The following is a 21,120-nucleotide window of genomic DNA, read 5'->3' on the forward strand; positions in this document are numbered from 1 at the left end:
CTCTCTCTCTCTCTCTCTCTCTCTCACACACACACACACACACACACATGCAACATAGTCAGAGAAGTTCATCCAATCACTAGGATTACATCTTTTCTTGTCACATATTAGAGGCATTTTAAAAAGAATTCTGTTATCTATAGCCATTCATAGAATCATAGATTTGTAGAGTCAGAAAGGGTCCTAAGGGTCATCTAGTCCAACCCCCTGCAAATGCAGGAATCTCAATTAAAGCATTCTTCTCCCAGAGATATAATGCCCAGAGACATCTGGGAAGAAGTAGTGTGTGTGTGTGTGTGTGTGTGTGTGTGTGTGTGTGTGTGTTGTCCTGGCTGCAGAAAAGGGCAACCAACATGATCAAAGGGTTGGAGCAACTTCCCTAGGGGGAAAGATTACAGAATTGGGGACTTTGTAGTTTTGAGAAAAGGCAAGTAAGGGGACTCTTTATAGAAGTGCATTACATTGTGCATGACATGGAGAAAAAGGATAGAGAGGAGTTTTTCTCCCATTCTTGTAATACTAGAACTCAGGGCACCCAATGAAACCAGGGGGTTTTCCTTCTTCACCTTTTTGCACACATTAGCCACAGGGAACATGTGCAAAGCATAAACACATATGATACAAGGAAACGGAGATACTGAACCTGGACTGCAAGCAATTTGGCTCTGGCTGTTGTCACTGCAAGCCTGGCCAACTGAGTATTGTGCCTCAAGGTTGCCATCTAAGCTTGCCTGAAAATTTCATCAGCTGACCCTACAGACCAATCTTGATCAACCAGGCCCTATAAAGCTCAAGACTCAAGAGTTTGCTCTTCTGTCCAAGCATCTAGTCTCTGGTGTCAGGACAGTGCATAAGCGCTCCTGCTACCTCTCCCTGGTTTTTAAGTTATTAACTCAAGCACTCATTAAAAATACACATTTTTATAGCCTGGGGTTTTTTTCTTCCAAAATAGAAGATTTAAAAAAGGAGCTTATGATGCCCACAACCAAATACACAAGATATTTAACAGCCACCAAAAATTACCAAGTTCATAAAATCCAAAATCGGCAAACCAACAACTCATAAAATTCATCCCCAATGAAAGCAAGAAAAGTCACAGAAGAAGCAAGATTGCCTCAACATATCCATACCAATAAAATAAACTCCCCACCCCAACCCCACAGCTGATTGGTAGCCAGAATAGTTATGCCACCAGCCATGCCATGCCAAAGACACTTACCGATGCAATTGAAGGACAACTCTTGACGGCAAAAGAGGGAACATCCATCTCCATTGACCTTGTTCATGTCATCACACTCTTCCCCGAGGTCCCTGAGAGCAAGATACAAAAAAGGGGGAAAATTAATGCTGTGATGGTCCAAATAACCCCTTCTGCCTCTTCTACTTCCTTCTCCCATTACAGGCTGATAAAGTGAAATGTATATTGAGGGAAAGTAAGAAAAATAAAAACATTTGTAAGGATCGGCAAATCTGTCAAATTTAGTTTCTCCTTTTTACAGTCTTAAGTTTTCAATATTTCCACATCTGTTTACGATTCTCCCCAATATGCATTTTTGTATTATATATTCATTTTGTGCACACTTCTTCCTAGTATACAGGCAACAACTGATTAACACATGCCTGTAGTTATAGGCAGGAAGGGACTAGCCAGGTTTTTTGCTCCAGGTGAAGCCCCCAGAGGGGCACCATTGAGGCTCCCAGCCTGTGTTTGTGTGTGTGTGTGCAAATGAGCAAAGGGCTAAACTGGGTCTTTGACCCAGGTGACAAAAGCCTAGTTTCACCCCTGCCTGAAAGACGTGTGATCGCACATGCATGCATGATGCTGAACCCAGAAGTGACCCCCAAACATCACTCAACACATCATGAGAATGGTAGAATGGGGGTCGGGCACAGTGCGAAAACTGCACTGTGAAATTTGGAGAAGCGTGGATATCGAAAGCTGGCTGTGCTTGGGTTCACATATTATTTCTGAAAGTGTGAATTGGGTAAGTTAGTCTTTAATTGTGAAATGAATTTATTTCCCCTCCAATCCTAGTAGTAGACCACAAAACACTTTATTGTATAACGGAAGTCTATATGTAGCATAAAGAAAACATGAATGCTCTTTTAAAAGCATGCACAACCATTTCAGCACTGTGGATCAACTGGGGGACACGTTATGCAACCTTTAGTAGTCACTTTTACAGTCTTTTTGCTCATAGATCCCAATACCCAGATTCCATCTGCAACCTTTCCTCATGGTAGTGATTGATCATTTTGGTTACCCTTTTCTGAACCTTTTCCAACTCTACAATATCCTTTTTTTCAGGTGAGGCAGCCAGAACTGTATACTGCTTCCCAAATGCACCCACATCATAGATTTGAATAATGGCAATATGATATCAGCAGTTTTATTTTCATTACCTAATGATCCCTAGCATGGAATTTGCACAGCTGCTGAAAACTGGGTCAACATCTTCATTGAGCTATCTATTATGACCCCAATGTCTCATTCTTGTATCAGGAGGTGCTTGGACTAGATAATGTTTGAGGTACCTTCACACCTTCATTACTGCCTTAAACTAGGAATTAGCCTGTTCACCAGAGGCAACACTCAGGCCTATGCAGCCAACTCTGATGAGATTATGAGAGTTGTACTCTAGCAGCATTTGATGGACTACAGATGTTCACATCCCTAGATGTGTCATCAAATCAATTTAAAAGCACCATGCACTTACTTCTGGATAATTCCATCTCCACAGTAGCCGCTTCCATGGACATAGGTGAGTGGTGGGGATGTTTCGCTCTCTTCCGTCCCAGAAATTACTGAAACCCAGTAAGTGTATAAGATGCCTGCTTGTATTTCACTGCAAGATAAGGAAGGAGACATTAGCCAGGCATTAAAGTGTAGGATAGTCTCAACATATAATACTGGGTGCAGAATCCAACTTCCTGGAAAATCTCATTGTCCTCATGCCCTCTAACATATCACAGGTGCAAACAAAGACATTTGGGACATCCTGATTCTCATACCAAGCCCTCCAACTCTACCATCACTGGACATTCGGGCAAATCTGCAAATTTCAATTTCAGAGGGTTTTTTTAAATGCAATTTCTATGCAGGTCTCTCAGGATTGATTGCTGAACCACTCCAGGAACCAGATGAATTGCAGGAATTGCAGCTCTGTGAGGGGAATAGTTTCCAGCATTATTGGGGTAAGTCATGACTGTTTAAAGTACAGTCATACCTCTTGTTACATTTGCTTCAGGTTGCGCATTTTCAGGTTGCGTTCCACGGCGATCCGGAAGTACCGGAAGGGGTTACTTCCGGGTTTCGCTGCTCGCGCATGCGCAGACGCAAAAAATGACATCACTCGCATGCACAGAAGCGGCGAATCGCGACCACACACGTACAGATGCGCAGACACGGGTTGCGATCTGCTCATGTTGCGAACGGGGCTCCAGAACGGATCCTGTTCACAACCAGAGGTACCACTGTAGTATGCTACTGCTTTAAATGTATAGAGCAGACGAGGGCTAAGTTTTACTCAGAGCAGACCCACTGAAATTGACAAGACTATAGGTCTACACTGAGTATGACTAACACTGAATACGTTCTTCTAGGACCTGAAGGGCTATCACACGGCAAAGGGCTGAACTTACAGGAGGAGAGATTTGGATGGAATATTGAGAGAAACTTCTTGATGATAAGAGCAGTTTGCCATCAGAAATAATTTCCAGGGCAGGTGGGCTTGCCCTTGCTGGAGGTCTTCCAGCAAATTTGGGGTGGGCATCCATCCGGGATGTTCTTACTCTGGACGCCTGACACCAAACAGGAGGTTGGAATACAAGACCTTTCACAGAAGCATAGGAATATTAGGTAGCTGCCTTATACTGAATTCAACTATTGATTCATCTGGTTCAGTATTGTTTACACTGACTGGCACTGGGAAGGGTCCAGCTCTCCCTGGAGATGTTGGGGCTTGGATGTGGCACCTCCTGCATGCAAAGCAGATGCTCTGCCACTGAGCTACAGCCCCTTCAATCCTATCATACTACTGTTCTTCTTATTGAAACATGTGGCAACAGAAGGAAGCTGAACGTATTTTCCCTCCTCGGTGTAGAATGAATCTAGCAAAACAGATGACTAGAAAAGCTCACACCATTAGCATTACAGCAGGGCTGAGCCAACATGAATGAAATGTTTATGGCTAACTCTAAATGACAATTTCCCAGTTGGTGGGTATTTATATTTTTATATGAAGCCAGAGTATCTCCTTCTGATCTGTTTCTGCCAAAGAAAGAATGAATTTGAGATGCAGCAGAGAGTAATAAAATTGTAAATTGTCTCCTAGACAAAAGGAAACTGGGACAAAGTGCATGGATTGCAGTAATAGAGAGATCCATCGCTATCTGCTAAAATGTTTTTATTACAGCAAAACTAATAGCTCTTTAACAATGATATTGTTTGCACAGCAGAATTGCTCTTCTTTCTTAAAAAAAGATGTGCATTGTATCTTGCAATCTGATGTACAGAGAGAGAGAGAGAGAGATGGATAATACTTTATGAACATATTCAGCCACACAGGACAAAATGGGTAAGGATGCCCATTCAGCTGAACCAGTATCTATTGGCCATTTGTGAGCCAGAGGGAATTTTTTTATGAATCATACGGCAGATGCAAACTATCACTAGACTGATGCTGTGTGGCACATCAGTTTGGCACAATTGAGGGGGCTCGTGGCTTGCTGCCGACACTCTCACACATCGTGGTGCACACTGACATGTTGTGCAGGTACCCTGCAGTGTGTGTGGCGGCCACTGCAGAACTTTGGGGGCCCTAGCCCCTACACTGAAAATTGGGAGGGGCTCGGTCCCCATGGCCCCACATAGATGGTGTGCCTGATTGCAGACAAGAGTCTCTCTCAATCCTACCTAGATGTGTTGGGGATTGAACCAGGGACCTTCAGCACACAAAACAGGGGTTCTAATGGTCTGACTTATACCAAGGTAGTTTCCTATGTTCCTAAGTCTTAGATGGCAGGGCAAGCCCATTACATTGATCATGGGGGAGGACTGGCTCCCAAGTAGGAAAGTGAGAAGAAATGTATTCTATCCCTTGCAATTGCTTGTCCCTCCTTAGAAAGACTTAGTGCATGTATCAGGTTAGGGGAACCTTTGGCACTCTGGATGTTATTGAACTATAACTCCCCGTTTGTGGAGTAGACCGGAACAATATTAAAGAATATAAAACTGTGTGAAAAAAAGACAGTATAAACAGTACAATGAGAATGATTGGAAGACTCGTTTTTTCAGAAGTCTTTTTTATTTAAGTGTTTAATTAAGTATTAATTAGGAAGATTGAGTTTTTTATGTATATAAATTTGCTTTTTCTTCTTTCTTTTTTCTGTGTTTTCTTCTTTTCTTTTTTCTTAATTCTTTTTTCTTTAATTCTCTTTTTGTAGTATGAGATTGTAAATTCTTTGTATAAGTGTGTAATTTAAATTAATAAAAATTATTTATTTAAAAAGAAGAAGAACTCCCAAGAGTCCCAGCATGGATGGGTGGGCATCATAGTTGTGGTTCAGCAACATCTAGAGGGGCCAAAGATACCTTACACCTGCCGTGTGTGGTCAATTGCTCTTCTGGAGGTCACCTTCAATACAAAGGGATGGGTCCAACTAAGTTCTACTCAGCGTACACCCATTAAAATGAATGACTCTAACTTGGTGTTGCCCATTAATTTCAATGGGTCTACTTAGAGTAGTGCTAACACTGGATACAACCCAAAAATCAAAACAATATCTTCCCTTCCTCTCATCACAAATATAGCATTTAATTTTAAAATTATCCTCCATGATTGCTTTCTGTGATTTTTTTCCTCATTTTTACTGCTCATGGCTCCTCCAAATCCTCTGTCTTTTTAACAGCAACAACAACTTTATTATTTGTACCCCACCCATCTGACTGGGTTGCCCTAGCCACTCTGGGCGGCTTCCAACAAATATAAAAGTGCAATAAAACATCAAATATTAAAACGTCCCTATACAGGGCTGCCTTCAGATGTCTTCTAAAAGTTGTATAGCCCATTTATTGGTCTCTTTCCAAGTGAATTCCTGACATAACTTTTTCAGTAGACTTCCATCATCTAATCATTCCACTTGACCTAGCCACCTTAACCTTTCTGGCACAATTAATAGACCTGATTTTGTTAACATCCATCCACTGCACACTCAGCTAAAGCGAGCACCCCAGAGATGGGGCTTAAAAACAGGTTCTAAGGTTCAGTTCCGATTTTTTTGTTTTCCTAATGAGCATGTACCACCAGATTTACAGATTAGCATCTCTTGCAGGCTTGTGATCAGTGACAGAGTGCCATTACTTCTTTACAGGGCAAAAGGAAACACACCAGTCTGTGGGATCCAAGCATGCGATCTGCTGTTTGTGGAATTCCTTCAGGAAAGCTGAAAGCTCAGTAACAGAGCACATGCATTGCATGCAAGAAGGTCTGAAATGTCAGAGAGCCCCTGCTTTACATTGCAGCCATGGAAAAATCAGTAGTTCTCATTGCACATCCACATAAAGAAGCAAGAGGCACTATCACAGTTCAAAGACACATTCCAGCCAGCCAAAAAACACTCAAGGAGCAGTGTTAGGTAAAGTCTGGAAAGGAGGGAAAGAGTCCTAAGGGCCAGATAGAGAGGCTTGGAGGGCCACATTAATCCTCCAGGCCTAAGGTTCCCCACCCACCTCAAGCCTTCACAACACCTAGGAGATACCCAATATGAAATGTTCTTATCTCCTCCCAGTCCTGTGCAAGGATGGTATAAACCAGGTGTCTGTGTAGAGGAACAAACTGTAGTTTGTCAAAGAGGGGGAAAGAGAAGTGAGACAGAGTCACATTTCAGCTCTGTAAGCTAGCAGCATTCTGGGACGGTGGCTGGACCTTTCTAGTGTTCTGATGTGGAAGCCATGGACTCTTGTGCCTCCACCGACACTCACAACACTCACATAACTGTATATTTATAAATAAAATCAGGGGCCCTCCAGACTGTTTTTGCTTGCTTGTTTGCACCATGACACTGATGCAATAATGATGCATTTGTAGTGGATTCATACTGGACCATCCATATGTCATTCTGCTTTACTTGTTGTCCTGTGATACTTCCCCAGTGTTCCCACACTATCACTGTCAAGAGGGGCACTATTGCAACAAAAGTGGGACAACTCCCTGCCCTGAAATATTTGTAGTATGAAATGTCGCAGAATTTCATCTGGAAGTTATGGGACGCACATAAATGAAGCAGAATGTTCTCCTCAAAACGTTTGCAAACACCAAAAGCATTGAAAGCAGGGGAGTGTCTCACCACAGTGGCCGCCTTGCAAAAGAAAGCAAAACCACATTCATGCTGTGCTGTTTGGAGAATCTCACCTATCAGAGAAGTGGCATGAGCACTCACATTATTGTTAACAACGAACAAGTGTTGCTCCATTCTTTTCTGCATCTGGGGAAAATGTCATTACAGGGTCAAAGTGGCGTTCAATTTTGCGTTCAAGCTTCCAGCCTGCATCAGGGACTCTGGGCTCAGGGAGTGTACAGCGCTTTTCTCCCTCTGCTTACTATGCCCCTTTCTCTAACAGAGAGCAGCGGAGGGTGGTCTACTAGGGCAAATGGGACATTGCCTCACCAACTTCAGTCTGCCTGCAGCCAGTCCCCACTTGCCTGTCTTCTTCCTTCCAACCAAGACAGATACACTGTTAGTGGATGGTTCCCTAGACCAACTGGGTAGGAGGTTGCCTGCTCTTGATGGGGTTAGACTCCCTCTAAAGGAGCAGGTATGTAGCTTGGGGGTCTTCCTGGATCCTTTGCTGTTGCTCAAGGCTCAGGTTGCCTCAGTGGCCTGGAGGGCCTTCCATCAGCTTTGGCTGGTGGCCCAGCTGCACGCCTATTTGGACAGGGATAGCCTAACTACTGTTGTCTATGCTCTGGTAACCTCAGAGTTAGATTACTGCAGCATGTTATACGTGGGGCTGCCTCTGAAGATGGTTCAGAAGCTTCAGCTGGTGCAGAATTCGACAGTCAGGCTGCTCACTGGGACAAGATGGTTTGAGCCTATTATTACACTGATCCTGGCCTGACTGCACTGGCTGCCTATTAGCAATTCAAAGTACTGGTTTTGACCTATAAAGCCTTAAATGGCTCAGGACCACAATTCCCCAAGGACCGCCTCTCACCCAGACTCTGTGTTCATCATCTGAGGCCCTTCTTTGTGTGCCTCCTCCATGAGACACCTGGAGGGTGATAACACAAGAAGGCGCATTTTTTGTATTGACTTCTGTACTAGCTCTCCCTGTTCTCTCCTGGGACGTTTGACTGGTACCTTCATTATATATTTTTAGGTGCAAATATGTTCCTCTTCAACCAGGCCTTTGGCTGATTAATATTCTACAGCTTTTTAATGTGTACCTGTGGGAAGCGGAGGTTATTGTTTAACTGTTTTAATTATTTACTTGTGTTATTATCTTGTATTTTATTCTGTGAACTGCCCTGAGATCTTATGATGAAAGGCAGTATATAAATTTAATAAATAAATAAACTAGTTGGCTTCGCCTGCCATTGGCTCTGGCTCCACCTATTATTGACCTCTCTGCCTTCTGACTTGCCAGTCCCAATGGGCACCAGCCACAAGGGACAGAGAGCACTGCAATAGCCAAAATGCACTCTCCACAGAGCCTGATGCGTTCCTGTTCCTGTTTTAGTGTATGAGCCTGCTTCAAAGTTAAGGGCATAAGCAAGTTGGTGTTTTAAGATCTATATCCCCTGTCTTTTAATGGGCTTTTGGAACACTGACTTAGGGGTAATGATTGTTCTGACTTCCATATAAATGGGTTACCAGAAAGGTCTCCTTTCTTGCTGGACATCTGTTGATGGGGAATTAGAGCAATCCACAAATAACAAAACGCCAACAGCTCTTCCTTCTTTTTGAAATCTTTCCAATGGCTCCTTAAATCAAGGCTCTTTTGCGTTACTAGCACCTCCCTCAAACACACAAACTGGTACTACTAAGTTTTAACCAGGTAACCAGGGTGATGAACCAAGTAAAGCTTCAATGCAGATTAAAATGTGCCTCCCAATCAACCAGTGTGGCAGGCAAAAAGCAAAGGATTCTGGGATTCAGAATTTGGGAAGAACTTTGTCACTTGTGGGCACATAATGCACAATGCCTGGGTAACATATTACCAGCAAGGAGGATGTGCTATTTGCCTCTGCCATGCTGGCTCCCTCAAGAACTAAATTTAATATTGGGGGGAAAGTATGAGAGAGAAACTGAAATTGATAGGTTTCTGTGTCACAGGGATCTGGACCCTGTGATGCTTCAGATGCTAGTGAATTTCAAATCCCATAGTCCCTGACCATGCTGACCTGAACTGATGAGAGCTGAAGTCCAAAAAATATTGGGTGGTGAGGCAGGTCCTCCATCCTTGATTTAACATCTCTGGTTTTTTCCTTTAAAATAACAGTACGTGTGTGGCTGTTGGGAGTGGGGTTTTCGGCATCAATGGGTGAATAGCCAATATGCGGGGGATGGAATAATCTGCCAATTTTGTATTATCTTGGTTTCTCACTTTTCAAATCTTAAATTCAGTTCTCTACATTTCCAAAGAAGCCTGTTCGTGCTTTTTGCTTAAGTCCAGAAAACTCATCAGCATTTTAGCATGAATGTCTCCTAATGTACACATTTTTGTATGCAATTTTTGTATGCAATGTACACAATTTTGAAAGTGATCTTATGTTGCATTTTTGTAAGTGACTATCCATTTCTATGCCCACATTATCCTAGTAGATGCGTTTCTGTACACACTGGATGGCAGGAAAACTGCATTGCAAAACTGCAAAAAGTGCAAATTTCAAAGGATGGTATTATTTCTAATTAGGTAGGTTTAAATGTTACTCATACTCAGAGTTAGACACATTAGCATTAATGTACATGAGAAACTTAGGTTTATTAACTTCAATTATTTTAATAGGCCAGGCTCAAGAATCTTGTGCTAATTTATAAAGCCCTAAACAACTGGTGTCCAAAGTACCTTAAGGACTATCTGATCACTATCTGACACTGCAACTGAAATCCTCTGATGGGGCACTTCTGTTGGTTCCCCACATCCAAGACTTGGTCAGCCTTTACCAGGAGACAAGTCTTTATTGTGGCAGGCCCTGCCCTGTGGAACTCCCTGCCAGTAGAATTACTGCATTAGTCATCTCGTTTATTTTAGATGTCTTTTAAAAATTGTTCTGTTCCAACATACCTTTGCAATGTGATTCTTTCTTATTCAACCAACCAGTCTTTATTGATGTTTCTATTTATGTTAATGTGGTACAATATTGATGTTGTACTAATGTACTACTGTAGTATAGGATGTGATTCCTGCATTAAAAGACTAGATGACTCTTGCGGTCCCTTCTAATTATACAATTCTATGATTCTATGATCTTATTATATTGTACACAACCTTGTTATATGGTCACCTCCCCCCCCCAAAAAAAAACCACCAACCACACAACTCCACCATTTAAATATATAAATACTCTGAGAATAGCTTGGTTGGGTAAGGCCAGTAGCAGTTGTGGATTTCCAGGGAGGATTTTCTGTGTTCCCACTGGTCCTTTGAGGTGTATCAAAAACAAAACACTTCTGACAATCCCTGAATGAGGGAAGGGTGATTCTAGGACACATGAATTAGTGACCGCCCTCATCTCTTTACTGTACAAATAGGTCTATTTTTCTGTTTTTGTCTTCTCCTCTCTCTCTCTCTCTCTCTCTCTCTCTCTCTGGGTGTGTGTGTGTTTAAAACAAAATGCCAAAAGGCTGTGAGAAGCTTGACTTGGATAACGTAGGGAATCCTTGTCTGAATCAGAAGTCTAAGCTCTGTGTGTGTTGGAGGTACAGGGTAGTAGTGCAGTATGCAGTAAACAAAGGAAAGACGTCAAAACTCAGACGGCTATTCTGCTCTCCTGTTATTTCAGCTGCATTTTCACTTATTTGGCTAGAGAGGGAACAGGTGCAAAAGACACACAACAATCTCTCTGCCCCTTCAACCCAGACAAATGCACATCCCACCCCTCTTTTCACTATGAAGTTGATTTAAAAGGCAAGAGTGCCAAAGAACATTTGGATCCCACAAGCGGGGCAGCAAACTAACACTACCATGTCTGGATTTTACCGTCTCCTGTGAATGATGGACAGGAGGGCAAAACAGGCCACGTGCAGGCATGATCTCTGCGAAAAGCCACAGGGCTGTGGGGTTGGCTGGGATCTCAGGGGCCAGCTATGCATTTCTATGTGGAGACTATGGTGCTAGTTTCCTGCAACAGTGCCAGTTGTACACATCAAAAAGGGTAGTGGGCACATATGGGGTAAGGCAATCCCACAGGTCAATCGGTCCCAGATGAGTCTGGGAAGCCCATAAGCCCATTGATCGCTCATGATCATCTATGATTTTTCCTAGTTCCCTTTTGACACTGTCCCAGTTGGTGGTGCTTTGCAAATCTTGTGGCAGCAAATCCCAGCGTTTAGCTGTGAGCAGTGTAGTGGTGCCTATTGGGACTGGTAGGGGCAGAAGGCAGGGAGACCAAACATTAGGAATACAAAGAAAGCTGGCTCGGTTTTGTATACCCTGGCTGGGACTGGCTCTCCAGGGTTTTATGCATGGGTCTCTCCCAGACCCCCCTTGAGAAGCTAGGGATTGAGCCTGGTACTTTGCACATGCAAAGCAAGTGCTCCGTTTCTGAGCAAAGGCCTTTCAGCTAAGCCAGAGCCAATGAAAGCAAGGGCCAACTAAATTTAGTTTTGCTATTCTCTTTAAGGGGAATAATGAAGAGGAAGCCGGCAGCCAGTGCCACCCTCTGGACTGGCTGGAAAGAAAGAAGGCAGGCAGGTGAAGCGTAGCTGAGGACAGACCAAGGTTTGCCAGGCAGTGCAGCATTTGCCCATTCACTGCGTCAAGAACCATGCACTGTGTGAAGACTGAACTACAGGTGACAGAGGGAGAAAGTAACACTAACAACATTTTAAGAAGGTTCTTGCCCCCCAGTTAGCAGGACTGGGAAATAGGGAAGGTCAGGGGTGGCCTGTCCATTAGGTGAGGTGAAGCCATTTGCTTCAGGAGGCAGATCCATGTGCCTCTCCCCCACCACTGCACTATTGCCGGCCCTGCCAGGACTTCACCCACATTGCCAACACAGCCCTGTTGCCCTTGCCCTTGCCACTGTCACGGTGGTAGCAGAGACGCAGCTGCAGGTGAGGGTACAGTTGCCTTGACAGGTATGGAAGCAGCATAGGCCTGACAGCAGGGGTAAGGAGGGACTGGGGACCCGGATCTGCGGAGGTAGGCAGCATTGGAGAGGGGCATTGGGGTGTTTTGTCTACAGTGCCAAAACATCTTGAGCCCGCCCTGTGGGTGGTGATTTACCAGGGTTATAGATAAGAAAAGAAGGAACATCTGCTCTACCTTGGGAGGGACAGAGCTGCATGTAGAAAGTTAAATAAGGTGTCTCTTCTGAAAGGATGCTCCATAATGTTTCCCTTGGGAGGGACTATGTGTCTTGACTTAATCTCCACTGTTACCATCACATTTGCAACTGGCCTCAACCCCCCCCCCCCCCAACAACAACAACTCACAGCAACCAATGGACCAACACATTGCTCCAGACACAAATCAGGATCTGCAGGACTTGTTCTAGGTCAAGGCATGAATGGGGTTGCCTGAATGAAGCAAGGGATGAAGGAACACAGGGAGCAGTCTTACAGTGAGCACTGGCAGCAACTGGCAGCAACTCTCCAAAGGGTTTCAAATAGGGAGACTCCAGGCCCTACCTGGATGCAAAGCAGATGCTCTACCTATGAATTACAGCCCTTTCTCTAAGAAGAAGCTGCCTTATACTGAATCAGACCCACTGGTCCATCTAACAAAGTATTGCTTTGACTGAGTAGCAGTGGCTCTTCTGGGTTTCAGATGGGAGAAAATAATCACTGTTCTACATGAGAGATGCTGAGGACTGAGGGACTCTCCACATAGAAATATGTTCTGCCAGTGAGCTCCAGCCCTTCCCCCAAAGAAATGAAGAGGGGGAAAGAGAGAGAAGTGGGTGGCAGAAAAAAGAAAGAAAGAATGGGGAGGCAGGTGGTGGCAAGGGAGAGGGCAAAGGGAGAGAAGGGATGGCAAAAAGGGTGTGGGGGTGGCAAGATAGAGGGGCAGAAAAGAGAGAAAATGGTGGCAGAGGGAGAAGAATGGGATGCCCTGCACCCTTATGACTCTGTTCCCACCCGCCACCCATAAGTTGCCCCCAAGAGATTTTCCCCAAGGGAACACGGCTCCCAACAGGAAAAAAGGTTCCCCAAGCTAGAACAGACAGTGCTAGATACGATGGTTCTGGTGGCCCAGCCTTGTATAAGATATCTTCTTATGTTCCTATGAAAAGAAGCAGCGCTAAGATCTCCTCAAAGCTCTGTGTTTCATTTTGGGTGGGGCTGCATGCCATTACATTTACTTTAATCCCCAGCCCCCAGCAGGTGGACCTGGCAGCCACATCTGAATGTTTGAGAGTCAGAATGTTCCTCTGGCTAGCAGGGCTTCAGGGGGGAAAAACAAGAAGACAGACTGACAGAGTCTGGAGATGGATGAGTGGGAAGGAATGCAATAGCAGGAGGCAGCTGTGGGGATGAGCTCTAGCAAATTGACCACATTCAGTGGAGATTGGAGATCATGCTTCTTTTTGCCCAAAGCAGGGGGCCATGTTATCTCAAGCCTCTGTGAACAGAGGTTTGACCCAGAGCCAAATGCAAGTCAGCAAGAGGCAGACTTGACTGTGGCCTCTCCAAGGGCGCTTTGCTCCAACCTTTCAGCGCTGGCTTGCAGCTGCAAACTACACAGCAAGGAGCCATGCCACTGGCTGAAGGGCACACAGCTGAAATTTGGTGTACTTCAGATCTTGGTTCAGTAACCCCTGGTGGGTTTAACATGAAAGGGGCTTTTTGAGGCATAGGGTACTTCCAGACTTTTGCAATTTATGGGTGGGATTCAATCACATACCAGCAAGTGCAGGTTGCTCAGTTGATTTGGAAGTCCTGCGCAACAACTCCCCTCCCCTCCCCCAAATTGTGTTTGTTTGTTTGTTTGTTTGTGTGTTTGTTTGTTTGTGTGTGTGTGTGTGTGTGTGTGTGTACTTTTGACAATAAGGAAAGTGTCAGGAAAATGTACTTTAAAGGGGGATGATTACTTGGCAAAAAGTCATATAATATATTAATATAGTATTAGAAAATAGCTACCAACTTAACTCTAGAGGCACTGTGGAATTAGAATATGGAATCTAGCCCTTATGCAGAAACCAATGAAGCATCCTACAATGCTCAGAATGCAAAGACCAAAGATGATTTTGAAACTGTATTACATGTGTTTATTCAGTACGCTGGAAAGGACAATGTTGTCCTCTCACCCATGGCTCACTCTGAGACAATCTGTTAAGACAGAGAGCAGAAGATACCCAACTGTTGTAATCAGTTCAAAACTGCTTACAAACTCACTGTTTGACTGCATATGCATGGAATGTTTCTTGGGGGGGGGGGGCTATGGAGATTGCTTGCCATATGTATTTTTAGAAACTGAGACATAAAAATTTTTTTTTAAAAAAAAATACATATAATCTCCCCACAAAAAATCAGAATGAATGCTCAGTAAACAGTTTTCTTATGTCCCTTCAAAATTTGCACAAACAAATCAGGACAAATGCTCACCAAACAGGCCATCTGGAGAGTGGCCTGATGGACATGCTCTCCTGCCTCAGAAGAATTTATCCCAAAGCACAGAATCTGACACCGTACAAGCATACTCATTTCCTCCCCTAAAGGAAACTACTGGGGCAGGAGGAGGGGCTGTGAATTTGATTGGAGGAATAGCATTTTGAGAGGGAGGTTTAACCCTTCTCCCTGTTGACATTGTAGGAAATGTTTAGATGTTGGTATGTACTATCAGGGAAATTGTAGATAGGACAAGGAGAAATTTTAACTGTTCTGGTGCTTCTGCACCAATCAAATTTGGGTCTCTAACCCTATGGCATCATTAACGTCCAATATCCTCACTGAATCAGTCCTACTTCCCAGCTTAGATCAAACCATACTTGTTTATCGAAGATATGCCTACCCTGTCCTTCAAACAGGTCCTCAGAATGCCATTCTTCATTGCCTCTCTTGATGCAAGTCACATGGCATTCTTCAAGCAGAAAACTGGCTTGCAATTATTACCATATTCCAGCGGTGGGAAAGCCACTTTTTTTTTTAGCCTGAGAGCCAAATTCCCTTTTGGCCAGTGGCAGACGGGGGACAAAGGCAAAAGTGGATGGAACAAAGAATGTAAATTCTACCTTTGCACAGAAGGCTAGTTCTTACACACACTCATTCCATTCAAATGGGGGGAATTCTGAGGGCCAAATAGGGATGCCTGGTGGAGTACATTTCACTGCTTATAATAATATAACTCATATCTTGAAGTGTGGCTCCTTACATAGATAAACCAACATCATTTGTGCAGAGGAGGGAAGTGTCAGCAGGTTTGGGGGGAACAGAAGGTTTGCTGAAGTACGAAAAAATAACATTGTCAATGAAGGGGGTGGAATCCAAACAGCACAATGCGGACTGGGTGAGCACAAAAAGGTGGGAGGAGGAATTCATGGAGTATCCTAGAACAGGGCATGTCTGGGTGGGTGGAACACTGAACAGGAGTGCTATAACATTTTGTTGCAGGTCCTGCTTACGGTGACCACAATCACACATTTCTGAAGTGTTCTCAGATCAAAGCTTTGCGCCAACAAATAAAACCAAGAGCTATTTGCCTTTGCGCTATCAGTACTTACGTGTCCATGAATTTCCGGCTGAGGTCTGAGATGATGAATGGAGAGCCCTTCTGAAAGGGAGGGTCCCGGGCTACTTTGTACCAGATAGGTCGGCAGTTGGCACACTGCTTGCTCTGTGGGACCGAGCTTATCATGGCGGCGTCAATCTCCAGCTGTTCATCCAAAGTGTAGATTTGGATGCCACAAACTTCTTCATTCACCTTCTTGGAGTCCAGCCTGATGGTCATGGGGACATCACAGAAGAAGTTCTGAGGGCCAAGGGATATGTTCCGCCCACTGACCATTAAGAGTTTGATGTCATTCACCGCTTCGCTAAAATGCCAGTCATCGGAGACATAGGTCACCCATATGGTCAGAGACTCTGGGATTACCGGGTACTGAAACTCTAGCTCCAAGTAGCAGCCCTGGGGTTCAGGACAGGCAGGAGGGATGGTTTGCTTGATGACTGCTGAATTGGGGCTCCAAGTTCTAACACTGGCCTTGCATGGCTGTTCCACATCAGGGGGACCTTGAAAGCATAAAGAAAATGTAAAGTTGAAGACAACACCTCAACACTGCACAGGTCTTATAAAACTGGAAACCTGAAATTTCAGTTTCCACAATGTAATTTATATGTTGTATAAAGAAGAATTTACATGGGACACTGATGGGCCACAAGCTTCTTTCCTTTGCCCATCAATTTCCTTGGACAACCTCAAGTATTGTGTTATTGCATTGGAAGAAAAACCTCTCTATCCACTAGGGAAGGAGAAGCCAGTCAATTTCAGTTTTTCTCAAATTCTCATATTTCCAAACCTCAGTTCAGTTCTCCTCATTTCTGGATCAGTTTGCAATAAAAAGTCATCGTGAAAATTCATCAGCAGTTCAGTGTGAATTTCTCTTAATATATGCTTTTCTGCATGCAGAATATAATTTATTATGTATGCTATTTTTGTTAATCTGTACATATTATTTATTATTATTATTATTAAATTTATTATCTGCCCTTCATCCTAAGGTCCCAGGGCAGGTTACAAATTAAAACACAATATTAGAACAGAATAACAGAAACAGTTTAAAACAATTTATAATTACAGAAATAAAGTGGGCCATAAAAATATGCACATCCAGTGTCAAAGGCTAGTTGCATTTCTTTTAGGAGGTTTTGTACAGAAACGCAAACTGAACTGAATTCCTCCTCTAACCCAATTCACTTTCATATCCGGTTTTCAGTAACACCGCTTGAGACCCTTCTTCATGTGCCCCCTCCATGAGGGGTCTGGAGGGTGGTAACACAGGAACAAGACTTTTCTGTGGTAGCTCCCTGTAGGTGGAATGCTCTCCCCAGGGCAGCTAACCAGGTGCCTTTGTTACATATCTTTAGGCACATGGAAGAAATGTTCCTCTATATCCAGGCCTTTGTCTGATGAAACAATCACTGGTCTTCAGAAATGGTGGGGAGTTAATTGTAAACACTGTTTGACTGTAGAATTGCTTTGCAAAATTTGGAGAAGTGTGAGTTTCAAAGCGTGACTGTGGTGTTTCAGTTCACATACTGTTATGGGAAGAGAAAATTAGGGAGTAACAAAACAAAATTTCTCCCCCATCCCTCCTGTTCACTTTTCCCACGACCGTGCATGATTTTTCATAGATTACCCTGATGTGTAATTTTTCATAGATTACCCTCACCCTTCCATCATTTGTCTCCCCTGCCCTTCCAAAGCTAAAAAGACTGGAGTGCAATAAGAAAATGCAACAGAAGGTAGCAAAGGACTGGTAACAAGCAGATAAAAACAACATTAAACTGAAACAAGTGGAAAAGGACAATGCAGCCAAATATAACAGTGGAAAGGAAATGTTATCTTCTCGCATTTGCTTTTCTTTTCTTTTTGCAAAATATGAATGAGGCAGTGAAGGCTTGGCCACAAAGAGATAGCATGCAACAGTGACTCGATTTATTTGGAGCAGGATCACTTTTCCTTATGAAAGCTCATGCCATGACAAACTAGTTAGACCTATTCCTCACTGAAAAGGTCTGTCTGTGTTTGGGGCTGTACCACATCTCCAGTGCCACAGATGGGGAATGTGTGGTCCTGTGGATGTTGCTGGACTCCAGCTCCCATCAGCTCTAGACTGTATGGCCAATAGTAGGGATGATGGGAGTTGCATCCCAACAACATCCAGTGGGCCACAGATCTGTCAAGTGTTCTGCCTCCCACTGTGGGAGCTCTGAGCTTCAACTGTCTTATAGTGCAATACTATGCAGGTCCACTAGGAGCAGGCTCCTTTGAGCTCAATGGATTTAATCCCAGGTAAATTTGCACAGCAGGGATGAGGAGCCCATGGCTTCCAGATGTTGCTGGACTCCAACTCCCAACAGCCCAACCAGCATGGCCAATGGTCAAGGATGATGGGAGTTGTAGCACCTGGAAGACCACCCCCGCTCCCAATCACAGAGTATGTTAAACTTACAAAACACATTGGGTGGTATTCAACTCAGTTTTATTCAGAGTAGGCCCACTAAAATGGATGGTGCTAACTTAATCACATTAATTAATTTCAATGGGAATAAAGCTCAGCTGAACACCACCCACTGAACCTCAAGAAAAGATCATTCAGCAGGTGAAATGAAACCTTAAGCTTTTTATTAGAAAGGGAAACCATCCATGAAAGGAAAGGAGCATGCTGTACTTCCTCTCTATCACTTCATTTACTTTGCCAGAAAAAGAGGTGTCTATCAATTGCCCTTGTGCTCCAGCAGATGACTTCATCACTCCTGCTTTTAAAAAGGTTTCATGTAGATGTTAAACAACATGGGGGATAGGATTGAGCCCTCTGGAACCACACGTTGAAGGTTCCATGGGACTGAAAAGCATTCCCCAAGCCACACCTTCTGGAAACAACCATCCAAGTAGGACTGTAACCACCACAAAGCGGTGCCACCCACCCCTAGTCCAGCCAGTCACTCCAGAAGGATACCGTGGTCAATGGTATTGAAAGCTGTTGAGAGGTTGAGAAGAATTAACAGGGACATGTTTCCCTTGTCTCTCTCTCAGTAAGAGGTCATCATACAGGGTGACTAAAGCAGTTTCTGTGCTAAAACCGGACCTAAACCCTGATTGAAATGGATCCAGAAAATCAGTTTCTTCCAAAAACTAGTTTGCTAGAAACATTGTCCAGAGTTTAGTTGTTTTTTGAGACCAACAGCATACAATATCTGTGTGAAACCTTTATTCACAGCCAAGAAGTGGGAGGAACAAAACATGGACTGTTGAGATGCAAAGGATATTCTTGGCCAAATTAAGGTAACATTGCATACCCTACAAGAAAGCAGTTCAAAATCTCTTTTAAAATACTATTACTGTTATTAATACTACTAACAGCAGCAGCAAGGCCTTTTGAAATGTAAGAATCTTCCTATCAGACAGCTCATTGGTCTATCTATCTCAGTACAGTCTACACTGACTGGCAGCAGCTGAACCCGATTTCAGACCAAGAGTTTTCCCCAGCTCTACCTGGAGATGCCAGGGATTGAACCCTAGAACCAACTACAGCAGGAAATTGGGGGGAAACGTGCCCCTTTCCCCACACAGAAAACATCACCTCATGTGTGTCCTCTGCTGTGTGGGTCAGGGTTGCCCACTCCATTTAAAAAAACCCTCAGAACTGAGCAAGCATTGTTGGGAAGAAAGCTATGCTTAGATCTACTAAATCGATAAAATTTGCATTGCAAAAGCAAAAGTGGGTTTGGGCAGAGCAGGCGGAAGAAAGCTGCCTGTGTTGATATGTGAGGGAAATCAATAAGGTTTGCTTTGTGAATCAGAAGAGAGTTGATGAGGGAAGAAGGCACCTACAAAATCATTTGTAGCTCAGAACAGGGGAGACAGGGCTTCTGAAGCTAAATCAAGAGAAGCAGTCCAGAAGGATATAATGGTCCATTGTATCAAAAACTGCTGAGAAGTCTGGGCACTCCCCTACCCTAAGCTGTCACATAAGTCATCTTTCAGGGCTACCAAGTCTGTTTCTGTCCCCAAAATACATCTTGAAACTAAGATGGAATGGATCCAGTCCAGGACCATCTGAAGCTGAAAAGCCAACACCCATTCTAGCACCCCCCAAAAGATATAATTGAAACCAGGTGGTAGTTGCTCATTACTCTGGGATTCTAATTTGGATTATTCAAAAGTGGTTTCACCAGCACATCTTTCTGACAAGTGAGGACCACATCTTCCTTCAAGGAGGCATCAACAACCTCTGAGGTCCAGATACCCAGCTCAGCTTTTGCTGATTTCACTATCCAAGATGCACAAGGATCTAATGTACAAATGGAAGGACACATGGCTCCCAGTGGACTGACCATATTCGCAGCCAACACCAACGAAAAGAAAACCATTACAGGGCTTCCTGTTTCCAGTGTGCCAGGAATGGAGTCTCTCTCTCCAGGAATGGGAGAGAGACAGATGGAGATAATCAGATAATGATGGGGGAATTTCATTATCTGCATTCCTCTTTGGTTGGAAGAGGAACCAGGCTCTCATCCGCAGTTTGCCTGGTGGTCTGGCACTCGCTTCCCCATGGAACGCGAGGGCAGGCAAAGGCATTGAGACCACGGAGCACTCCAGGTGCCGTGACCCCCTCCCGATCCCGTTCCTGGAAGCACAGGTTATCCTGTTAATTGGACTTAACTGGAGTAAACTACAGGCACGTGCCAGAGATGTTGAGATAAGAAACTGCAAAAACAACCCAGCTACAAAGATGTAAACGTTTTGGATTGAGAGCAGATTTCATTCAGTGAAAGAGACAATGGGGGGGGGAGGGGAGCCCACGGTTTGCTTACTTAAGGTTTTTCTCTATATTTATGATAAGGCAACAACAACAACAACACCCCCACCCCCGCCCCCTGAATGCAAGTTTTATTAACAAATATCTGCACAAGTGAAGATGGAAGAAATTGGAAAATAATATGGAATTTAACAAAATTGGAACTGCACGTGTGACAGAAAGGAACTGAGAGGGAAGGAGGGAAGAAATGCTATGCTTTGAAAATATAGAGCAAAATCTTCCCTAACCTTCATTATCCACAAAGGAATATGTTTGAGATAAGGGTAAATGGCCATAAATCAGCAGCAGAGAGGAAAGAAGTCTACCAGCTGCGAGAATAGAAGTTTTTGGATTAACTATCTGCAGTCCGGATTCAGACCTTTCTTCCTAGGCTGGAAAAATGGCAAAGACAGCTTCCTTACTGGAAGCCGAA

General features: G+C 43.9%; 1 protein-coding gene across 1 annotated transcript in view; it reads right to left on the minus strand.

The window, feature by feature from the left end:
- PAPPA (pappalysin 1) overlaps nucleotides 1–21,120 on the minus strand; it is a 242,765-nt gene that overhangs the window by 142,363 nt on the left and 79,282 nt on the right. Inside the window, exons 7-9 of the mRNA XM_028715818.2 lie at nucleotides 15,888–16,395; nucleotides 2,718–2,846; nucleotides 1,220–1,311 (exon numbers count right to left, since the gene is read on the minus strand). Of these exons, the coding sequence (XP_028571651.2) occupies nucleotides 1,220–1,311; nucleotides 2,718–2,846; nucleotides 15,888–16,395 (729 nt within the window). The remainder of the gene's footprint in view (nucleotides 1–1,219; nucleotides 1,312–2,717; nucleotides 2,847–15,887; nucleotides 16,396–21,120) is intronic.

This window comes from Podarcis muralis, chromosome Z, assembly GCF_964188315.1.
Source record: "Podarcis muralis chromosome Z, rPodMur119.hap1.1, whole genome shotgun sequence".
Lineage (NCBI taxonomy): Eukaryota > Metazoa > Chordata > Lepidosauria > Squamata > Lacertidae > Podarcis > Podarcis muralis.